The 23,866-nt window shown below is 43.1% G+C and overlaps 1 protein-coding gene across 2 annotated transcripts in view; it reads right to left on the reverse strand.

Moving 5' to 3' along the window:
• Positions 1-23,866, reverse strand: part of LOC141258338 (uncharacterized) — a 199,965-nt gene that overhangs the window by 27,030 nt on the left and 149,069 nt on the right. For both annotated transcript variants that reach the window (XM_073673345.1, XM_073673344.1), the window contains exon 8: positions 21,743-21,790. In XM_073673345.1, the coding sequence (XP_073529446.1) occupies positions 21,743-21,790 (48 nt within the window). The remainder of the gene's footprint in view (positions 1-21,742; positions 21,791-23,866) is intronic.

Below are 23,866 nucleotides of genomic sequence, written 5' to 3' on the forward strand. Positions count from 1 at the left end.
GTCAGTATAGACACACCTTTTCTGAAAGGCCACAGAGGATGCAACACCATTAAGAAAAAAAGGCACCACTAACCAAACAACACCATGAAGACCACAGAAATTGCCAAACAAGTCAGGGACAAAGTTGTTAAGAAGTACAAGTCAGGGTTGATTATAAAAAATATCCTAAACTTTCATGATCCCCCGGAGCACCATCAAATCCATTATCATCAAATGGAAAGAGCATGATACCACAACAAACCTATCAAGAGAGGTCCGCCCATGAAAACTCTCAGCCCGAGCAATGATGGTATTAATCAGAGAGGCAGCACAGAGACCAAAGGTAACCCTGTAGGATCTGCAGAGTTCTCAAGCAGAGACTGGAGTATCTGTCCATATGACTGCAATAAGCGGTATTCTCCACAAAGGTGGCCTTTATGGAAGAGTGGGCAGGAAAAAGCCTTTACTTACACACAAGAATTGTAAGGCTCATTTTGAGTTTGCCAAAAGACATGTGGGAGACTCCCTAAATGTATGGAGAAAGGTGCTGTGGTTAGATGAGAACAAAATTTTACTTTTTGGCCACCAAAGTAAATGCCATGTCTGGTGCCATACCAACATAGCTCATCAACCCAAAAACATCATCTCCACAGTGAAACATGGTGGTGGCAGCATCATGCTGTGGGAATGTTTTTTGACAGCAGCGACAGGAAAAATGGTTTGAGTTGAGGGGAAGATGAATGGTGCGTAAACAGGGATACTCTTGAACAAAACCTGCTTCAGTCTGTCAGTGATTTGAGATTGGGACGGAGGTTCACCTTCCAACAAGACAATGACCCAAAGCATACTGCTAAGGCAACACTTGAGTGATTTAAGGGGAAACGTGTAGATTTTTTGGAGTGGCCAAGTCAAAGCCCACACCTTAATCCTATTGAGAATCTGTGATCAGACTGCAAGATTGCTGTTCACCAGAGGAAACCATCTAACTTGAAGGAGCTGGAGCAGCTTTGACTTAAGGAATGGGCAAAAATCCCTGTGGTAAGATGTGGAAAGCTCACAGAGACTTATCCAAAACAGCTTGCAGCTGTAATAAAAGGAGGATCAAAAAGTACTGATTTCAGAGGGGTGAATAGTTATGCACGCTGAATTTTTCAGTCATTTTGTCCTATTTGCTGTTTCTTTCACAATGAAAAGAAAACCAAATGTTCACAGTTGTAGGCATGTTCTTTCTAGTGATGAGCGAGTATGTTCTGTTAACCCTTTCGGCGAGTATGCTCAGGCCGAGCACTGAGTAGTTACAGCTGCTCGGTGTTATGTTTGAATCACTCCCGTGTGCATGATTTGCGACTCTTTGACAGCTTTAGTACATGTAAGGAATGTCTATTTCTTACACATTCCTCACATGTATTAAAGTTGTCAAACAGTTGCAAATCATGCACACGGGAGCGATTCAAACATAACACCGAGCAGCTGTAACTACTCGGTGCTTGGCCCGAGCATACTCGCCGAAAGAGTTAACAGAACATACTCGCTCATCACTATTCTTTACATGAACTGATGCAAACCCTTAAAAAAAAAACAGCGAAATTCCAGGTTGTGAGGTAGCAAAACACGAAAAATGCCAAGGAAGTGAATATTTTCGCAAGCCACTGTATATATACAGTTATGTGGTAAATAATAGCAGTGTGTTAAAGCAACTGACAAAAACCTCATTCCTCATAATTGCATTTATTTCCATATACACAAAAGCACTGGGAGCACTGTACATTAAATTCCAAATGAAAACAAACAAAATATCATTTAACTGAAACTGAAGAAAAAGGAATAATAGGCTGCTCAAAAAAATAGCAGTGTCTGCATTTTCATTTACAATCTCGAATATTTACAGTACAAACTGAAATTTGTTCATAAAATTAGCTTTTTAGTTAATCACTGAGCTAATACTCGGACTGTGTGCACACGGTGTGTTTTTGGTGCGTTTTCGCTGGGTTTTTTTGCCTGCGGAATTGGGCCAAAAATGCTAGGAAATCCTTATGCCATTCAATGACAATCCTGAAGTGCTGTGCACATTCTGTCAGGTGGATCCTCATCTACTGACGAAAAAAGTGCGGCATTAGAATGCAGCGTTTTGGATACAGCGATAAAACAGGACGTACCCTAAAGGAAAATCAAACAGCTGTGAGCTGTTATTAATAGCCAGGGAACAAGTTGGCCTAATGGCCCCTTCCTAGGCTAAAAATACCAGCACTCAGCTGCCCCAGAAACAACACTTCATATTTGAATGAAATTAGGGGTAATGGGATTAGGTGTCGCTGACACCAAGCTCTAGGTTTAGTAATGAAGATGTGTCCGCCAGACACCCTCATTACTAAACCCGTAAGTAAAGAGTTAAATAAACACACATCCCGAGAATAAAACACTTTATTTGAAATAAAACAGACACATTCTTTAATCATTTAGCCCCTTTCCGACAACATCAGTAATAGTACATAGCTGGGCCCTGGGACTTATGGACCAGCTATGTACTATTACGCATGTGGCAATCGCGCCCGCACACAAGCGGTGCGGGGCGATCGCCACCGGGTGTCAGCTGATTGTCACAGCTGACACCCGGTGCTATGTGCTGGGAGGAGTCCTGCACCACTCCCTGCACATTAACCCCCGCAATGCTGCGATAGAAGTCGATCGCAGCATTGCGGGGGGAAGGGGGGAGGTGTTCGCTATAGTCACCTCTCCTGCCGGCGTCCAGCGATGTCTGCTGTGGCTTCCGGATGTTGTCATGACGACCCAATGTCGTTATGACAACATTCGGGTCACCAGGAGGCAAAACGTTACTTTGGTCATGCGCAGTGCATGACGAAAGTAATGTCTCCCCTGTGTGCAGCGCTGACAGGCTGCATAGCATAGGGAGCTGCTGCTCTCTATGCTATACAGTCGATCAGACTGCAAAAAGTGAAAGTCCCATAGTGGGACAATGTGTAAAAGAAAAAAAAGTGTAGTAAAGTGAAAAAAAAATTGTAAAAATATGAAAAAAAAGAAAAAAGAGGAAAAAAAATCCAAAAAATATAAATGTATTGAACCCATAATCTTTATTTATCATGAAAAGAAATATAAACCAATAAGTACACATATTTGGTATCGCCGTGTCCGGAATGACCTGACCTATAAAACTGTCCCACTAGTTAAACCCTTCAGTGAACACGGTAAAAAAAAAAAAAACAAAGCAAAAAACAATGCTTTATCATCATACCGCCAAACAAAAAATGGAATAACATGCGATCAAAAAGATGAATGTAAATAAAAATGGTACCACTGAAAACGTCATCTTGTCCTGCAAAAAACAAGCGGGCATACAGCTCCATCATCCAAAAAATAAAAAAGTTATAGCTCTCAGAATAAAGCGATACAAAAAAATTATTTTTTCTAGAAAATAGTTTTTATTGTGTAATAGCGACAAAACATAAAAAAAAGATATAAATGCAGTACCGCTGTAAACGTACTGACCCGAAGAATAAAACTGCCTTATCAATTTTACCACACGCGGAGCAGCATAAAAAAAAACATAAAAACAATTCCGGAATTGCTGGTTTTTGTTTATTCTGCCTCCCAAAAATTGGAATAGAAAGCGATCAAAAAATGTCACATGCCCGAAAATGGTACCAATAAAAATGTCAACTTGTCCTGCAAAAAACAAGCTGTCACATGACTCTGTCGGGCCAAAATATGGGAAAATTATAGCTCTCAAAATATGGCGATGCAAAAACTAGTCTTTGCTAAAAAAGCGTCTTTTAGTGTGTGACAGATGTCAATGATAAAAACCCAATATGAATCTGGTATCGCTGTAATCGCACCGACCCGAAGAATAAAGTTGTCTAATCACTTATACCACATGAAGAACGGTGTAAAAAAAATAAACTCTAGGGTTAGGGTTGTGCTAGGGTTAGGGTTGTATTAGGGTTGGGGTTAGGGTTGTGCTAGGGTTAGAGTTGTGCTAGGGTAAGGGTTGTGCTAGGGTTAGGGTTGTGCTAGGGTTATGGTTGGGGCTGTATTAGGGTTGGTATTTTTTCTGAGCTATGGTTAGAGCTGGACTGGGGTTAGGATTTGGCTGTGGTTAGGGTTATGGTTGGGCAAGGGTTAGGGTTGGGGTTGTGTTAGGATTGGGCTAGGTTTAGGGTTGTGCAGGGGTTAGGGTTGGGCTGGGGTTAGGGTTGAGCTAGGGATAGGGTTGGGGTTGTATTAGGGTTGGGGTTAGGGTTGGTCTCTGCCCCATATGCTTCGCGGCCAAAAAAAACATTGCTGGGATCGCTTGCCATGCACGAGCGATCCCCGCATGTTTTTTTTTGGGTGTCTAACAACTGTGAAACATGCAGGGCAGGGACTCGAGCATGTCACTCAAACACCCGATGCAAACTCAAGTAGCGAGTATTTGCGCTCAAGACTAATGACAACTTATTCAATATGATGACCTAATGTTATCAAATTCTGTTGTACCTCTGGGTCAAAATGTACACTATACCCCTTGATAAAATCCTTGAGGGGTCCAGTTTCCAAAATGGAGTCAATTGTGGGGGGTTTTCACTATTTAAGCACATCAGTGGCTCCCTAAATGTGACATGGTGTCCGCTCTTGATTCCAGCCAATTTTGCGTTCAAAAAGTCACACAGTGCTCCTTCCCTTCTGAACCCTGACGTGCGCCCAAACAGTGTATTTTCCCCACATATGGGGTATTTGCGTACTCAGGAGAAATTGCACAACAGTTTTTAGGTTCCATTTTCTCCTCTTACCCTTGTGAAAATAAAACATTTTGGGCTAAAAGATAATTTTTGTGGAAAAAGTTAGATTTTTTTATTTTCACGGATCCATGTTATAAACTTCTGTGAAGCACCTGGGGGTTAAGGGTGCTCACCACACATCTAGATAAATTCCCTGAGGGGTCTAGTTTCCAAAATGGTGTCACTTGTGGGGGGTTTCCACTGTTTAGGCACATCAGGGGCTTTCCAAACGCAACATGGCATCCGCTAATTATTCAAGCAAATTTTACATTCAAAAAGTCAAATGGCGCTCCTTTCCTTCTGAATGCTGCCGTGCGCCCAAGCAGTGGTTTTCCCCCACATATGGGGTATCGGCTTACTTAGGAGAGATTGCACAACTAGTTGAATGGTGCAATTTCTCCTGTTACCCTTATGAAAATGCAAAACTGGGGGCTGAAAAACATTTTTGTAGGAAAAATGTGAAAATTGTATTTTCACGGCTCCATGTTATAAACTTCTGTGAAGCACTTGGGGGTTCAAAGTGCTCACCACACATCTAGATAAGTTGCCTGATGGGTCTAGTTTCCAAAATGGGGTCACTTGTGGGGGGTTTCCACTGTTTAGGCGCATTAGGGGCTCTCTAAACACAACATGGCATCCGCTAATTATTCAAGCAAATTTTACATTCAAAAAGTCAAATGGCGTTCCTTCCCTTCTGAGCCCTGCCGTGCACCCAAACAGTGGTTTTTTTTCCAACGTATGGGGTATCTGTGTGCTCAGGGGAAATTGCACAACAAATTTTGGGGTCCATTTTTTTCTGTTACCCCTGCAAAAATAAAAAAAAGTAACATTTTTGTGAAAAAAGTTAAATGTTCATTTTTTTCTTCTCCATTACAAAAATTCCTGTGAAGCACCTGAAGGGTTAATAAACTTCTTGAATGTGCTTTTGAGCACCTTGAGGGGAACAGTTTTTAGAATAATGTCACTTTGGGGTATTTTCTGTCATAAAGGCCCCTCAAAGTCACTTCAAATGTGATGTGGTCCCTAAAAAAATGTTTTTGTAAATTTTGTTGTAAAAATGAGAAATCGCTGGTCAACTTTTAACCCATACAGCTCCCTAATAAAAAAAAAATTTGGTTCCAAAATTGTGCTGATGTAAAGGAGACAGGTGGGAAATGTTATTTATTAACTATTTTGTGTGATATATCTCTCTGATTTAAGGACATAAAAATTCAAATTTTGAATATTGCAACATTTTCAAATTTTTTGCCAAATTTCCGATTTTTTCACAAATAAACGCAAGTGATATCAAAGAAATTTTACCACTATCATGAAGTACAATATGTCACGAAAAAACAATCTCAGAATCAGTGGGATCCGTTGAAGCGTTCCAGAGTAATTACCTCATAAAGTGACAGTGGTCAGATTTTGGTCATCAACGTGCAAACCACCCTCGGGGGTAAAGGGGTTAAATTGACCAATATACTCACCACAGTTCCAATGGTAATCCAATGGTTAAAGTGATGTCCCACGTTTCTTTTTTAAAATATCTTTATTTAGCTCCAAAAAGCATTCATTGCTGTACAAATATACTTAAAAATACACATGCAAAAAAGCACCAAAAAACGTGGCACAAACCTGCATTTTTGCTGCCAAGAGATGCAGAAATCTTGCAGAAATTTCTGCAATCAAATACTCAACGTGCGCACATAGCCTTAGTTGTATAGCCTTAATTTCTGATAACTGTTTTACATCTGTGTGACATGGAGTCAACTAACATCTGACACCTGAGAACCGATATTCCAGCCCAAGCTGACTGGACTACATTTCACAGTTCTTTTGCATTATTATGTTTTGTATGAAAAACAGCAATTTTTATGTCACTTCACAAATTCTCAGTCGGATTGAGATCTGGGGATATGACTGGCCACTTCATAACATCAATCTTGTTGGTCTGGAACCAAGATATTGCCCTCTTGCTGGTGTGTGTGGTCGTTATCCTGCTGAAACACCTATTTCAAGAGTATTTCTTATTCAGCATAAGGCCACATGACCTCTTCCAGTATTTTGATATATTCAAACTGGTCCTTGGTGCCTGGTATATGATAAATGGGCCCAACTCCATAGTATGAGAAACATCCCCAAACGATTATGCTTGCACCTCCATGTTTTACAGTCTGGGTCGTCTCACAAATTGTTTGCGGCCTTTAAACCCAATAACAACAATCTTGCTTTCATCTGTCCATAGAATGTTATGCCACTTCTCTTTAGGCCAATAAATGTGTTCTTTGGCAAACTGTCGTGTCTTTTTTTTAGCAATTGTGTACAGATAGATTGTGGTCAAATTCGGGCGCCAGGAACTGGGAAAACGACTGGAAGGATATTTAAAAGAAAACGAACCTCTTTAATCGACAATCTTATACCCACAACGCGTTTCTGCAGCGATCTGCTGCCTTCATCAGGTGGAATTACGAGGAAAAAGATAAATTAGGGCACTTTTTATACAAAATGGAGGAACTCAGTGGGAGGATTTAGACAATCAATTAACCTTAACCCCTTGATTACTATTCGCCCCAAAAAACAGTGTGAATTAGCAATCAAGAGAACCAAAGGCCCTCTAAAAACCAACAATAATACATTATAAATCTTCTAATAACAACATCAAATAATGACGATGATAACAATCATGATAAAATATAATAATAATTTACACTCAATCACAAAAATAATTAAAAATATTAAAAAGTAATAAAATAACTCATTAATAAACACCATAAATGAGGAGGGCACCATCTAATAAACGGGATCTACCTGCAGCATCTCATGAACTAACAAGTGAAAAATTATTTTTGGGAAAGAGGAGATGCTAACTAATAGTGATCACCAAAATGATCAAGAAATAAATAGATAGTGTGCTGAAAAAAATATAATAAGAACAGCTGGCGCCGCGTCCTGCTTACACACAGCTGTCCTCATGGTAAATTCCACAATTATCTTATTAACTGGCTGTTATATCAACTGACATTAGAATGTTTCTTGCATATGCCCCTGATGAAGCCACTGTGAGTGGCGACACGCGTTGGGCTCCGCGGCGCCAGCTGTTCTTATTATATTTTTTTCAGCACAGGCTCTTACTTTCTGGTATCATCCCCTTATTTAGTGCTTTAGGTTCCGCTGTGGTCATTAGCTTATGTTAGCTGTAGGGACCTATTTGGTTATCCATTAGGATCGTACTTTTATCCTTGTGGGGGCACCATTCAGTGTGGGGAAACAGGTACTGCTTTTTGCCATACTCTGCTTTTTCAGCCTTTTATGTGCTTCACTTGCCTTTACACATTTACCCTGTTATTTAACTAGTGCATTGCAGGGTCTAGGCATCATTGACCATCACAGATATTGCACTGAGCCTGTGCGCTCTGTATTTCTTCATTCATTGAATTATCATATATAGTATTTGTTGTATCATTATATACGTGATTCTATTATAATGTATCAGCTGGCTCCTTAGACAGTGGTGTTTTTCCACTATTTTATGGTGTTTTATATGTTTGTTAGTTTGTTACTACATGTATATGTGTCAGGAAACATTTGTATTTAATAAATTGGCATATTTTCATAGATTGATATTGCTATTGATCACTATCTATTTATTTATTTCTTGATCATTTTGGTGATCACTATTAGTTAGAACTCATTAATAAATTATGCATGTAAAATCCTGACAACTTCACTTATTTCTAATGTAGAGAGTACACGTGCATCATCTGCAAACATTGTCAATCGCTAAATTTAACCCTTCAGGATATAGTGTACCTAATTTGAAGATCCAAAAATTCTCTCTCTTCATAAGGTATTTATACCGATTCACCATATTTTCAGAAATTTGTTCCAAAATTGTCACTTTCACATCACTAGGATCCTTCTGGTGAGTAGTCAGAAAATGTTTGGATACACTATGCTGTAAATAACCATTCTTAATATTGGAACGATGTTTATTGAGGCGGGCATGCATTCTTTGTATAGTCCGGCCCACATATTGCAAACCACATCCACATTGTAACATGTAGATCACATAATCAGAATGGCAATCCACCCTACACGAAATATAAAATTGCTCCCCCGTGATCTGTGAGGTAAAAATGGTGGCACCATTGGTGATGGCTCTACAACATAAACATCCAGGGGATCCGCAGGCAAAACAGCCTATTTCTTCCTGTTTTTGTTTCTCGGATTTTTGTGTTAAGGTTATAGGTTTCAGCATCGTGTTGCTGGGTGATATGAAAGACTTTAAATTCCGATTTTTTTCTATAAATAATCCCAGGCTTGCTTGGTAGGTGCTTATGTAGGATCGGGTCACCCAACAGGACACACCAATAACGATTTATCAATTTCTGTATGTTCATTCTAGATTTATTGAAAGTGGTCACTAGACTCCAATCTCTAAGTCGTGTGCTTGTGTTCTCACATTCCCGTTCAGAGACCCGTGCCAAACATGATTCTTGACTGAACAGCTTAGTTCTTTTATATGCATCTCTAATCAGTTTCTTAGGATATCCCTTCCTCAAAAATCTTTTTTGGAGAACATCAGCCTCATTGACAAGGTCACCATTATGTGTGCAGTTTTTCCGTGTATAATACTGGCCATACGGAATGTTCGAATGTTCTTAATCCACCTAGGAAGGTGGCCACTGTCAAATCTGAGATAGCTATTCACGTCCACAGTTTTGAAATGAGTGGACGTGAAGAAATTCCCCATGTCGTCCAGTTTCAACATAAGGTCAAGGAACTGTATGGAACTATATGACATGGATACGGAAAACTTAAGACCCCAAGGGTTGTGGTCCAAGGTAAAAAAGAAATCCCTGGCTGATTTCTCTGTACCCTCCCAAATAAAAAACAGGTCATCAATGTAACGGCGGTAGAGTAAAATATGAGCCTGGGCTAAGGGTGAGGATGTGATGAACAAGGATTCAAAAAGTCCCATGATGAGATTCGCATAGCTGGGAGCTACCCTCGTCCACATGGCACAGCCCTTTATTTGCTTATAGAAATTGTCTTCAAACATAAATACAATGAAATTTAATATGAATTCTATGGATTTTAAAATGAATTCTTTTTGGGAAAGAGGGATACTATTATCCTTCATCAGGTAATGACGTACTGCTCCTAAACCCAAGTCATGGGCGATGTTACTATAGAGAGCCGTAACGTCTGCTGTGATAAGAATACAATTTTTTACAGACGGTAGGCTCCTTATTGTGGTAATCAAGGAAGTGGAATCTTTGAGGTAAGACTCCAATTCACACACATATTTCTGGAGGAACAGGTCAATGAAGTGGGAAAGGTTGGACGTGATTGAATTAATCCCAGATATGATGGGACGCCCAGGTGGATGGCATGGATCCTTGTGCAGCTTAGGTAAGAAATAAAAAACAGGAATCCGGTAACTGGGGATATCTAAAAATTTCTTTTCAGTCCTATTTAAAATGTCTTTCTCATGACCCTCCTTAATCAGGTAATTATAACTTACAAAAATGGAAATAGAGGGATCACTATCCAATTTTTCATAATATTGGTCGTCACTCAATATCCTGAGACCCTCGTTCTGATACCAAGATCTTTCCATGACCACAACCCCACCTCCTTTATCGGCTCTTTTAATTATAATATTATTATTACTTCTCAAGGACTGTATGGCTTCCCTTTCACCTTTTCTTAGATTGTCCGACTTATCACATCGTTCAATTGAAGGTAAATCTCTAAGTACCAGCTGTTGGAAGGATTCTATATGCGCACCTTTATGGTGCATCGGATAGAACTTACTAGAACCACCCTTAACTGCCATATGTTTATAATGATCAGACAGGATTACCTCCTCATCTGGTGACCTGGAGGATCCTGTAGGTGAGGTGGGGGCTGGCAATTTCTTGACACGTTCTTCTATCAAAAAATGCCGCTTGATGGTCAGTTTCCGAAAGAATTTGTTCAGATCTAAATATAGATCAAAACTGTTCAATTCAGCATCTGGGCAAAATGATAGTCCCTTCGCTAACAAGGAAATCTCGCTTTCTGTTAATTCATGGCTTGAAAGATTGAATATCCCGAAGGTTCTCAAGTCATTAGTTTCTGAAATTTTTAAATTAGGTCCTAAATCACCTATACTTTTGTTTTCTTTGTTACTGTGGACTCTGATTTGGCAACGTTTGTCAGAGACTCCTCTGACTCCTCTACCTCCTCTACATCCACGTGTCCTCTTTTTCTTTTCGGGTGGCGCCCCGATGCCACCCGAAAAAATTGTGTGATCTTGGAGTCTTTCATTATTGATGGTGGCCTGGTGGTGGTAAAAGTCCCACCGCTGTATTAGCTGTCTCAGACATGGGTACAGTTAAGGATAAAGCAGAATTCTTAACCTCTAATAATGGTGTACCCATAAGGATAGGAGCAATTTCCACAATGGACTCGACCGCTTGAGTGTTACTACATCCCGATTCAAATAGCTCCTGACTCATATCTGGCCCTGATGCCATATTACAATCTTGTGAAGTGGGATGGATTGTTAGAAATAGGGGGACTCCTTCGATGTTAGTATTACCCGGTACATATTCGTAACTTGGTATAGGACCCATATTTAAGCCCATTCCAGGTTCCATGGTTAAGAGAGAAGTTACATGTAATGAAGCCACTGATTCCATGGAATTCGGTGTGGCTCCATGTATGTCACATGTGATATTTACTCTACTCTCATCTGGGGTGGGGATATTAACTTTATTAGCGAGGTTACATAGGACATTTATATCATGTAACTCTGAGTTGGTTACTCCTGAGAGTGGCAAGGGTGCATTACCCATACTCAGGGGGTCTCATGGGTTACCTAGATTGACATTGCACTCAAAAACAGGAGATGGAGTCCGAGAATTTAACAAGGTAATCACTTGTGTTGTGTGGTTAATGTCCTGCGTACCATGTTTAACTGGTATTGTTCCTAATGAGGTAAAGGTTTCCATGGCCTTGATAGAAACCACATTCTTACCACGCAGCGTCTTCTTATGTTTATCATAATTGTCCCTTTGTACCTTTGTTTTAAAAGCACTAGATGAACCGAATATTGGTCTCCTTTCCTGTTTATCCTCTAATTTACTACATATATCTGCTTCCCTTGTGACATTACACACTGGAGTTATAGCCAAGGGATCAAGCGGTGTGGAGTTCTCCATTTTATCTCTCAAATATTTGGTCCCTTTTTTCCTAATAATATCATCTTCAAACTTCAACAGCCTGCATTTAAGAATGGGATCGAAATCCTGAAAATCCCTAAACCGGGAATACGATTCTAAGCTATTCCTCAAACAGCACATATCACCAATGGCCTTATCAGCTAAGGAAGGCTGTTCTTTTCTTAATCAGGAGCTGCATAAAGGCCCCGTCACACTTAGCGATGCTGCAGCGATCCCGACAACGATACGACCTGTCAGGGATCGTTGCTGCGTCGCTATGTGATCTCTGGTGAGCTGTCAAACAGGCAGGCTCACCAACGATCAGGGGAGCAGCGACATCGTGGAAAGAATCTTTCCACAATGTCCTGCTCCTGGTTACCAGCCTGCTGAAGCAGGAGCAGGCTGGTAACTATGGTAAACATCGGGTTACTAGGGGCACACGCGCACCTAGTAACCCGCTGTTTATCATGGTTACCACTCTGCTACGGTGAGCGGGAGGTTACCGCTCACTTTAGCAGGCTCGTAACCATGATAAACAGCGGGTTACTAGGTGCGCGTGTGCCCCTAGTAACCCGATGTTTATCATGGTTACCAGCCTGATCGCTGCTCCCGCTGGTCACACACAGCGATGTGTGCTGACCAGCGGGAGGGCAACGACCAAAAAAAGGTCCAGGACATTCTGCAGCGATCAGCGACCTCACAGCAGGGGCCTGATCGCTGCTAAGTGTCACACATAGCGACATCGCTGGTGAGGTCGCTGTTGCGTCACCAAAACCGTGACTCAGCAGCGATCTCGCTAGCGATCTCACTATGTGAGACGGGGGCTTAAGATTCATTGAACAATCAATGAGATATTCATCCCACTGTTTAGTAAAATCTATATCTTGGGGAAAGGAGGATGGTACCTTCACCCTTAAACCCCTAGGTGTTATTCTGCTTAGTATATATTGTTTAAGAAACAATATCTCTAATTTATTTAAAATTTCGATCTTAGATGTATTTTCGAACTCTAGGAACAAATCATACATGTGCCTTTTATCTGCCTCGCCCAAATTATCATTATGTGTGATTGGGGCTCCATCTGTATGGCGGCTATTTGGGGTGTTAATGGCCGCCAACATGGATTCCCCATTGAGTAGATAATCCATGTTAGCTAACCTGATGTGTGTGAACAAACACAAGTGTTATATAGGGATCAGTATAAACTGCAGGGTTAAACCAGAATATTTACCTATTTAGACCAGATGATAAATTTTTTTTTTTTTTTTATTATAACATAACAATGAATTATAGTACCATGAAATGTAGCAACAAGTGTGCAAAAAATACACTGATGTTAAAGCATAAATAATGTTCAAAAAGCAGAATAAGATTAATGTCCTTCTATATACTCCATGTGTAATCAAAATGAAATCATACCAAGTCTATGGATGTGACCACAGCCATGAAGGTGTGGCCTTAGTTGCTGGAAGCTTCTTCAGGTGTGATGTAAGATTCAGTGCCCAAGAATAACGCATACGGGGAATATCAGGCACACAAGACTGCAGCTTGTCCTGGATGTTGCAACTTCCCACATACAAGATGTGTAAACATGTAAAACAAAGAGAGGGTGGGGTGGAGAAGCGCTGTGCCTGTGTGAACCCGATAGATAATGGAATTGCTATGCGAATAATGGTAGGCTGCTCACCATCTGTAAAAAATTGTATTCTTATCACAGCAGATGTTACGGCTCTCTATAGTAACATCGCCCATGACTTGGGTTTAGGAGCAGTACATCATTACCTGATGAAGGATAATAGTATCCCCCTTTCCCAAAAAGAATTCATTTTAAAATCCATAGAATTCATATTAAATAACAATGTATTTATGTTCGAAGACAATTTCTATAAGCAAATAAAGGGCTGTGCCATGGGGACGAGAGTAGCTCCCAGCTACGCGAATCTCTTCATGGGACTGTTTGAATCCTTGTTCATCACGTCCTCACCCTTAGCACAGGCTCATATTTTACTCTACCGCCGTTACATTGATGACCTGTTTTTTATTTGGGAGGATACAAAGAAATCAGCCAGGGATTTCTTTTTTACCTTGGACCACAACCGTTGGGGTCTTAAGTTTTCCGTATCCATGTCATATAGTTCCATACAGTTCCTTGACCTTATGTTGAAACTGGATGACATGGGGAATTTCTTCCCGTCCACTCATTTCAAAACTGTGGACGTGAATAGCTATCTCAGATTTGACAGTGGCCACCTTCCTAGGTGGATTAAGAACATTCCGTATGGCCAGTATTGGCGTATACGGAAAAACTGCACACATAATGGTGACTTTGTCAATGAGGCTGTTGTTCTCCAAAAAAGATTTTTGAGGAAGGGATACCCTAAGAAACTGATTAGAGATGTTTATAAAAGAACTAAGCTGCTCAGTCAAGAATCATGTTTGGCACGGGTCTCTGAACGGGAATGTGAGAACACAAGCACACGACTTAGAGATTGGAGTCTAGGGACCACTTTCAATAAATCTAGAATGAACATATAGAAATTGATAAATTCGTTATTGGTGTGTACTGTTGGGTGACCCGATCCTACATAAGCACCTACCAAGTAAGCCTAGGATTATTTATAGAAAAAATCGGAATTTAAGGTCTTTCATATCACCCAGCAACACGACACTGAAACCTATGACCTTAACACGAAAATCCGAGAAACAAAAACAGGAAGAAATAGGCTGTTTTGCCTGCGGATCCCCTGGATGTTTATGTTGTAGAGCCATCACCAATGGTGCCACCATTTTTACCTCACAGACCACGGGGGGAGCAATTTTATATTTCGTGTAGGGTGGATTGCCATTCTGATTATGTGATCTACATGTTACAATGTGGATGTGGTTTGCAATATGTGGGCCGGACTATACAAAGAATGCATGCCCGCCTCAATAAACATCGTTCCAATATTAAGAATGGTTATTTACAGCATAGTGTATCCAAACATTTTCGGACTACTCACCGGAAGGATCCTAGTGATCTGAAAGTGACAATTTTGGAACAAATTTGTGAAAATATGGTGAATCTGTATAAATACCTTATGAAGAGAGAGAATTTTTGGATCTTCAAATTAGGTACACTATATCCTGAAGGGTTAAATTTAGCAATTGACAATGTTTGCAGATGATGCACGTGTACTCTCTACATTAGAAATAAGTGAAGTTGTCAGGATTTTACATGCATGATTTATTAATGAGTTCTTTTATTACTTTTTAATATTTTTAATTATTTTTGTGATTGAGTGTAAATTATTATTATATTTTATCATGATTGTTATCATCGTCATAATTTGATGTTGTTATTAGTAGATTTATAATGTATTATTGTTGGTTTTTAGAGGGCCTTTGGTTCTCTTGATTGCTAATTCACACTGTTTTTTTTGGGCGAATAGTAATCAAGGGGTTAAGGTTAATTGATTGTCTAAATCCTCCCACTGAGTTCCTCCATTTTGTATAAAAAGTGCCCTAATTTATCTTTTTCCTCGTAATTCCACCTGATGAAGGCAGCAGATCGCTGCAGAAATGCGTTGTGGGTATAAGATTGTCGATTAAAGAGGTTTGTTTTCTTTTAAATATCCTGCCAGTCGTTTTCCCAGTTCCTGGCGCCCGAATTTGACCACAATCTATCTGTACACTTTCTGTATTCCCCGCTGGGATTTCTGGCTCGGAGCTGCAGGGAACTGTATGCGCTCGCTGGAACCAGGACCTTGATGACGTCACCGCCCACGTGATCCGTACCCGGTACCACGTGATCGGCAGCAGACTGCGGTCATCAGAGGCCATGCACCATATGCGGCAGCAACTACCTTTAACATCAGAGGCTTCCATACCTGGGTTGTGCGGTTTGCACAAACCCCCAAAGGTGAGCAGCCTACCATTATTCGCATAGCAATTCCATTATCTATCGGGTTCACACAGGCACAGCGCTTCTCCACCCCACCCTTCCTTTTTTTTTTAGCAATGGCACTTCATGAGGGGGTGTGACACCCGACGCCCTCCCTGGGAAATGGGGTTACTCGGAGAAGGGTCGGTGTAAAAGGGGGGGGATGCAGTCGTGGCCTGGACCCGTTCCATGCCCAGGGCTGTCACATAAAAAAAATAATGGGCTTTCAAATAAGAGTGGTATTTCGACTACGCCACCTGCGGTTTCCGGTGATGGGCACCGGCGCTGCTTCAGTCCACTGAGGCCGGTGTTACGAGCAGCTAAGATGGGACGGCTCCACACAGGTGGAGCAGGCTTCAGGGCAGTGTGATAAAGGATGGTGGGAGCAGTGCCGCGCAGGGAATAACAAGCTGAGGCGGTGTGTGAAGTCATCCAGGGTTTTTACTCACATTCAGATGAACTTTAGCCGCAAAGCTTCTCTCTGCTACTCGCGGTGTACTGTGGCCACTGGGAAGGGGGTTCAGCACTTTCCAGGTAGATCAGGAGCACCTGTCGAGACCCCTCTGGTGTGTGTTCCTCTCCTTGGTAGGTTGTTCTCCCACTAAGTCTTCTCCTGACTGTGTGTGGTTAGAACGTGGTGTAAGGTTGGGTCCCACTGGATAAACGCAGTGTAAGAGATACAGGTGGCGTAGGCCGCTCCGTCCGTAACCCTCTGGGATCCACTAAGCCTCCGGGCTTTTCTGACTGAGACGTGAAGTAACAAAGTCAGATATCGGGGGCCGGTCACCCCTCTTGCAGCAGGAATCCCTCTGACTAGGCCAGAGTAAAGAATACAGGTGGCGTAGGAAGCTCTGTCCATATCCCCCTGGGATCCTTTTGCCTGTGGAGCCTATCTCCTCTGCTCCCCTCCAGGCCTTCTTAGATAAGGACCTTGACCGGGTAGAGACAGTGGTTAACTCTGACCCGCTCCTCGTCTCAAGGCCAGAGAACGAGGACCGTGTATCTTCAGTCGGCTGCGGCCTTTTGCTGGACTCTGGCGGATGACCACAATCAGAGACGGAGACCACAATCACAGACGAAGATCACAATCAAAGACCTTGAACTTAAGATGGCTGTAGATTAAATATGAATGAATAGGTGTTTCCTAAAAGTGTGTCCTCCACCCTCACCCACTACATGGTTCCCCCTATCTTTGGTTCCCCCCATCTCCTCTATCCCGGGTCGGGGCAGCACCCTGGTGCATTTAGGCCCCCTTAAGGACAGGAGTGGTGTAGTGTTGAATGGTGAAGTGGTGTCCTGAGAAGCGCTCCATCCTTACCTGGAAGAGGAGATACCACACCTCGAACTGAGGTGCAGTACCCCTGTGGCGACTGAACCCTCAGGGGCGCCACACAACAAAGACTTATTTGACTTCTCATATTTCCAGTCCCCATCTATCCCCAACCTGCACAAACTCCTCATCCTACTGATACCGCAATACTGAGCCACTGCTGCCATATGTGTCCCTAGTACTGCCCCAGCTGAGTGGCACAAAAACTGTGCTCCTTTTACTGCCCCACCACTGTGCCCCTTACAGCCCTCTAGATGTTAAAATTCCCCCCTAGAAAATATTACTGCTCTGTGCAAGTGCCCTAGAAATTTTGTGCCCCTAGAAAGTAATTGTGCCCACATGTGCACCTTTGACAGTCGCAATACCCTTTGTGCGCCTATAACAATAACACTTCTTAACATTTCATAATATCTCTTGAGTCCCCCAATGTACAGCTCCGCTATACACAGTATAATGACCCCACACGCAGTGGCGTAACTAAAGTCAGATGGACCCCGGTGCAAGATTTGGCCCCCCCCCCATCCTGGTATATATATATATATATATATATATGTCCACCATCCTGGAAAATATGTCCCTTATCTTGGGCCCCATCTTGGTATATATATCCTTCATCATGCCTGTGCCCCCTCCAGGTATATATACCGTATTTTGCGGATTATAAGATGCACCCCCCCAAATTTGGGAGGAAAAAGGGTGTGCGTCTTATAATGCAAACTTACGGTTTTACCTGAGGGGTGCGGCGTCGGATCAGGAGACGAGATCTCGATCTGCGCATGCTCCGGCGGCCATTTTATCGAAGCACAGCGCTATGTACGGGATAGGGAACATTTCCTCTACTCACCGCCAGCTTCTGAGGACGGGGTTGCAGCATTGCCCCACCGCCACCAGGTCCGGCAGCATTGCCCCTCTATCGCCGCACCCTCCAACAACCTTCGCTCACCGCCAGCTTCTGAGGTCGAGGCCGCAGCATCGCCCCGCCACCACAGAGGTACGCAGCATCGCCCCACCATCACCGGGGCCCGCAGCGTCGCCCCGCCACCGCCGTCACCAACCTCCTCTTACTGCCGACTTCTGAGGACGGGGCCCGCAGCATCGCCCGGCTCCTGCCTCAGCCGCCAATCTCCAATATGTGTGACCCCCGCTCCACCACAGCTGCCCCCCAGGTGAAAAGGATTATAAGGCGCACCATTTTATTTAAAAAAAAACACAAATTTTTTCCCTATTTTGCACCCCAAACTTTGGGGTGCGTCTTATATTCCAGTACGTCTTATAATCCGCAAAATACGGTATATTCCCCATCCTAGTATATATATTCCCCATCTTGGTATATGTCCCCTGTTCTGCCGCTGTTCTTTAATGCATAGAAAAAAAATAAACAATTATACTCACCTCCCATCCGCTCCCACGTGGCATGGCGTACTCTTCTGAAGCCGGCAGCTGACTTCAGTGTGCAAGCGACGGGAGCACATGACGTCACTGCCATGCGTCCCCAGTCATGTGCACGTCGAAATCAGCTGCTTGGCAGGCAGCATGAATTGCTGGGCATGGACCTGACAAGTCTCTGTGCCGCAGTACACTTCAGCTGTCCAAGGACATCCAGTTGAAGTTTGTGCTGGCGTCGGCGGGCTCCCACGTGCATGGGCTCGGTCGCGACCTCTGCAATTGCAGTTTTTACGCCCCTGCCCACAGATCTCCTATAAACAGAATGATGTCCTCATTGCTCCCCCAAAACACAGTATAATGACCCCCACTGTAGTCCCCAAACTGTATCATGGCCCCTGCAGTAGGCCCCACACTGTATGAATGACCACATACATTTTATGTGGCTCCCACACTGAAATATGGCCCTCACAGAAGCCCCCACACAGTATAATGGCTCCTTCATTAGGTCCTATACTGTTTAATGGCCCCCATACTGTGTGATGAACCCCTCAATAGTCCCCACACGGTATAATGGCCCCCACACTTACACACAGACTGTATAATGGTCCCCAAATTTGCACCCACGCTGTATAATGGCCCCAAAATTTGCACCCACGCTGTATAATGGCCCCCACATTTGCACCCACACTGTACAATGGCCCCCACATTTGCACCCATGCTGTATAATGGCCTTCACATTTGCACCCATGCTGTATAATGGCTTCAACATGTGCACCCATGCTGTATAATGGCCCCCACATTTGCACCCACACTGTATAATGGCCTCCAGATTTGCACCCATGATGTATAATGGCTCCCACATTTGCACACACATTCATAATAACCACCTTGCTGTAACATGTCCGCCACAGTTTGAGAGCCCCCCCACAGTAGTTCCCACACTTTATGAGGGCCCCCTACACTAGCCCTTACAATGTACAGTACAGACCAAAAGTTTGGACACACCTTCTCATTTAAAGATCTTTCTGTATTTTCATGACTATGAAAATTGTACATTCACACTGAAGGCATCAAAACTCTGAATTAACACATGTGGAATTATATACTTAACAAAAAAGTGTGAAACAACTGAAAATATGTCTTATATTCTAGGTTCTTCAAAGTGGCCACCTTTTGCTTTGATGACTGCTTTGCACACTCTTGGCATTCTCTTGATGAGCTTCAAGAGGTAGTCATCGGAAATGGTCTTCCAACAATCTTGACGGAGTTCCCAGAGATGCTTAGCACTTGTTGGCCCCTTTGCCTTCACTCTGCGGTCCAGCTCACCCCAAACCATCTCGATTGGGTTCAGGTCTGGTGACTGTGGAGGCCAGGTCATCTGGCGTAGCACACCATCACTCTCCTTCTTGGTCAAATAGCCCTTACACAGCCTGGAGGTGTGTTTGGGGTCATTGTCCTGTTGAAAAATAAATGATGGTCCAATTAAACACAAACCGGATGGAATAGCATGCCGCTGCAAGATGCTGTGGTAGTCATGCTGGTTCAGTATGCCTTCAATTTTGAATAAATCCCCAACAGTGTCACCAGCAAAGCACCCCCACATCATCACACCTCCTCCTCCATGCTTCACGGTGGGAACCAGGCACGTAGAGTCCATCCGTTCACCTTTTCTGCATCGCACAAAGACACGGTGGTTGGAACGAAAGATCTCAAATTTGGACTCATTAGACCAAAGCACAGATTTCCACTGGTTTAATGTCCATTCCTTGTGTTCTTTAGCCCAAACAAGTCTCTTCTGCTTGTTGCCTGTCCTTAGCAGTGGTTTCCTAGCAGCTATTTTACCATGAAGGCCTGCTGCACAAAGTCTCCTCTTAACAGTTGTTGAAGAGATGTGTCTGCTGCTAGAACTCTGTGTGGCATTGACCTAGTCTCTAATCTGAGCTGCTGTTAACCTGCGATTTCTGAGGCTGGTGACTCGGATAAACTTATCCTCAGAAGCAGAGGTGACTCTTGGTCTTCCTTTCCTGGGGCGGTCCTCATGTGAGCCAGTTTCTTTGTAGCGCTTGATGGTTTTTGCAACTGCACTTGGGGACACTTTCAAAGTTTTCCCAATTTTTCGCACTGACTGACCTTCATTTCTCAAAGTAATGATCGCCACTCGTTTTTCTTTACTTCGCTGCTTTTTTCTTGCCATAATACAAATTCTAACAGTCTATTCAGTAGGACTATCAGCTGTGTATCCACCAGTCTTCAGCACAACACAACTGATGGTCCCAACCCCATTTATAAGGCAAGAAATCCCACTTATTAAACCTGACAGGGCACACTTGTGAAGTGAAAACCATTTCCGGTGACTACCTCTTGAAGCTCATGAAGAGAATGCCAAGAGTGTGCAAAGCAGTCATCAAAGCTAAAGGTGGCTACTTTGAAAAACCTAAAATATAAGACATATTTTCAGTTGTTTCACACTTTTTTGTTAAGTATATAATTTCACATGTCTTAATTCATAGTTTTGATGCCTTCAGTGTGAAAGTACAATTTTCATAGTCATGAAAATACAAAAAAATCTTTAAATGAGAAGGTGTGTCCAAACTTTTGGTCTGTACTTTATAAGGGGCATCTATACTTTATAATGCCCCCACAGTCAAACCACATGTTTTAATAAAAATCAAAAACATCATACACTGACCTAATCCAGGTTCCTGACGAGCCCCTCTGCAAAGCTCCGGCGCACGCACTGGACATCAGAGTCCCGGTGCGGCGTAATGATGTCACCGCACCAATCACTGACGTTCTGTGCGTGCACCCCCTGCAGTTCTGTAGACCGTAGGCATAAAGCAACCTGCAGTCTACAGAATGGGGAGTGGTAGTGCAGGGAGATCATGTCTCCCTGCTCTACCGCACAGCTTAACAGCTTAAGGGTAGTGTAGCTCTGGGAAGGGTCCCTGTGATCATGGGGCCCAAGCCCAGGGCGACTGGACCCTCTGCCCCCCTGTTAGCTACACTACTGCCCTGTAGCACAACTTTGATTGCTAATATCTCTGCAATGAAGAGACAAAATAAAGAAAAATATGTGTTTTATTCCGCTCTGCAGCCACTATTACATCCTGTGTCCAGTTCAAAATGAAAAATTTGGTGAAAGGTCCTCTTTAAAAATTACCTTGTCAGAATAAGCCTTCAGTTTCTCAATCTCCAATACGTAGTAGTCCTGAAAGAACAACAATTTTAATATTCAGTACATTGACATAATAAAGTAATCAATTCAGCATACCTCCCAACGTTTACAGAAAAGAAAGAGACAAACCATGCAGCGCACCCATTTGCCATTACTTTCCACCCTGGTAGGAGCAGATGTTAGAGGGGCGGTAAATATTGAATTTTTGCTGCATTTTTTATCCCTTTTCCCCTTATTTGATGTTTTTTTTGGTGCACTTGTGAAGCAGTGTTGTTAATATGGTTTTTATAGGACCTTAAAAAAGTAATTGCAGCTTTTAACAAGCGTTTTTTTAGACTCCACATAAAAGCCTCTAGAGAAAAAAAAAGCACCAAAACCGCACAGTTCAGCAGCGTCTTTAAGCACAGGGGACGCAGTTTTCATGAAATTACATCCAATTTGTTTGGACAGCAACAGAAAAAACACAACATTTATGCTTACATGTGAACACGGCTAAAAGTCTAAGCAAAGCGGATGTGATTTCATGAAAACTCCTGCCCTTGATGCATCTAAAGACACTGCTAAATTGTACGGTTTTGCTGCATTTTTTCTCTCTAGGAGTCTATTGGGACCTGTAAAAAAAAGGCCGTTGCATTATTAAGTGCAGAATCAAAGCTTTTCTGTATTATTAAAAAAGCATTAGTAAGGCTCCTTCACATCTGCACCAAAATCGCATCCATTAAGGGGAAAAATGCATGAAAGCAGCAAACTCGCAGTAATCAAGGAAGATTGTTATTGCATCATGTGGTACAGACAGCTGAAGAAAAAGTGCAGAAAAATGTAGTATCTATGCTACGTGTGAACATGGCCTCATTGTTACATTTTTGTTACATTTTTTTATAGGTTTTATGGAGAAAAAAAAACAATGACTTTTTTTACGACATTTACCGATCGCCATAAATAATCTGATCACTGTGTTGTGCAGGTCGTTACAATTACAGGGACCAAATATGTCTTTTATTTCATGATTTGTTATGTTTATTATTTTTGAAAGAATTAAAAATGAATTTTTTGTAATTGTTTTTCTTTTCTTTTTTTTAGAAATTTTATAGGAAGAAAAAAATCTGACTTTTATTTTCTCTTTAAAATACAGGGATATATACAGGGGCGAAACTACCGCCCGTGCAGCCGGTTCATTGAACGGGGGCCCCGAGGGAGAGGGGGCCCCTCCAGCAGGGCCGCCATCAGGGCATGACTGCGCTGACTCCAGTATGGGGCCCGGCCGGTAGGGGCCCCCTCGGAGCCCCCCTCTTGTGTGTCTCTCTCCTCATGGGGCCCCCGGCCCCATGCTAAGCGCCGAGTCCAGGACATCTCAGCGCTGCGCTCCTGCGGCAGCGCCTTCATGATTCCCCTGACTTCCGGTCATGTGACGGCTCCGTCACATGACCGGAAGTCAGGAGAACCTGGTGTCAGCGATTTGGATGAGCGCCAGGATTCTGCAGGGATCGCATGGGGGTAAGTATAACAAGTTTTATTTTTTTAAAAATACAATTAACTAGGAGTGGGGGGAATGGGAGATGCACATGTGGGGGGGATGAGAGATGCATATGTGGTGGAGGGGGATGAGAGAGGTGCACATGTGGGGGAGGGGGATGAGAGAGGTGCACATGTGGGGGAGGGGGATAAGAGAGGTGCACATGTGGGGGAGGGGGATGAGAGAGGTGCACATGTGGGGGAGAGGGATGAGAGAGGTGCACATGTGGGGGAGGGGGATGAGAGAGGTGCACATGTGGTGGAGGGGGTGAGAGAGGTGCACATGTGGGGGAGGGGGATGAGAGAGGTGCACATGTGGGGAGGGGGATGAGAGAGGTGCACATGTGGGGGAGGGGGATGAGAGAGGTGCACATGTGGTGGAGGGGGGTGAGAGAGGTGCACATGTGGTGGAGGGGGATGAGAGAGGTGCACATGTGGTGGAGGGGGATGAGAGAGGTGCACATGTGGTGGAGGGGGGTGAGAGAGGTGCACATGTGGTGGAGGGGGATGAGAGAGGTGCACATGTGGTGGAGGGGGGTGAGAGAGGTGCACATGTGGTGGAGGGGGGTGAGAGAGGTGCACATGTGGTGGAGGGGG

This window comes from Phyllobates terribilis, unplaced genomic scaffold, assembly GCF_046119375.1.
Source record: "Phyllobates terribilis strain yellow unplaced genomic scaffold, ASM4611937v1 Scaffold_3__8_contigs__length_932513732, whole genome shotgun sequence".
NCBI lineage: Eukaryota > Metazoa > Chordata > Amphibia > Anura > Dendrobatidae > Phyllobates > Phyllobates terribilis.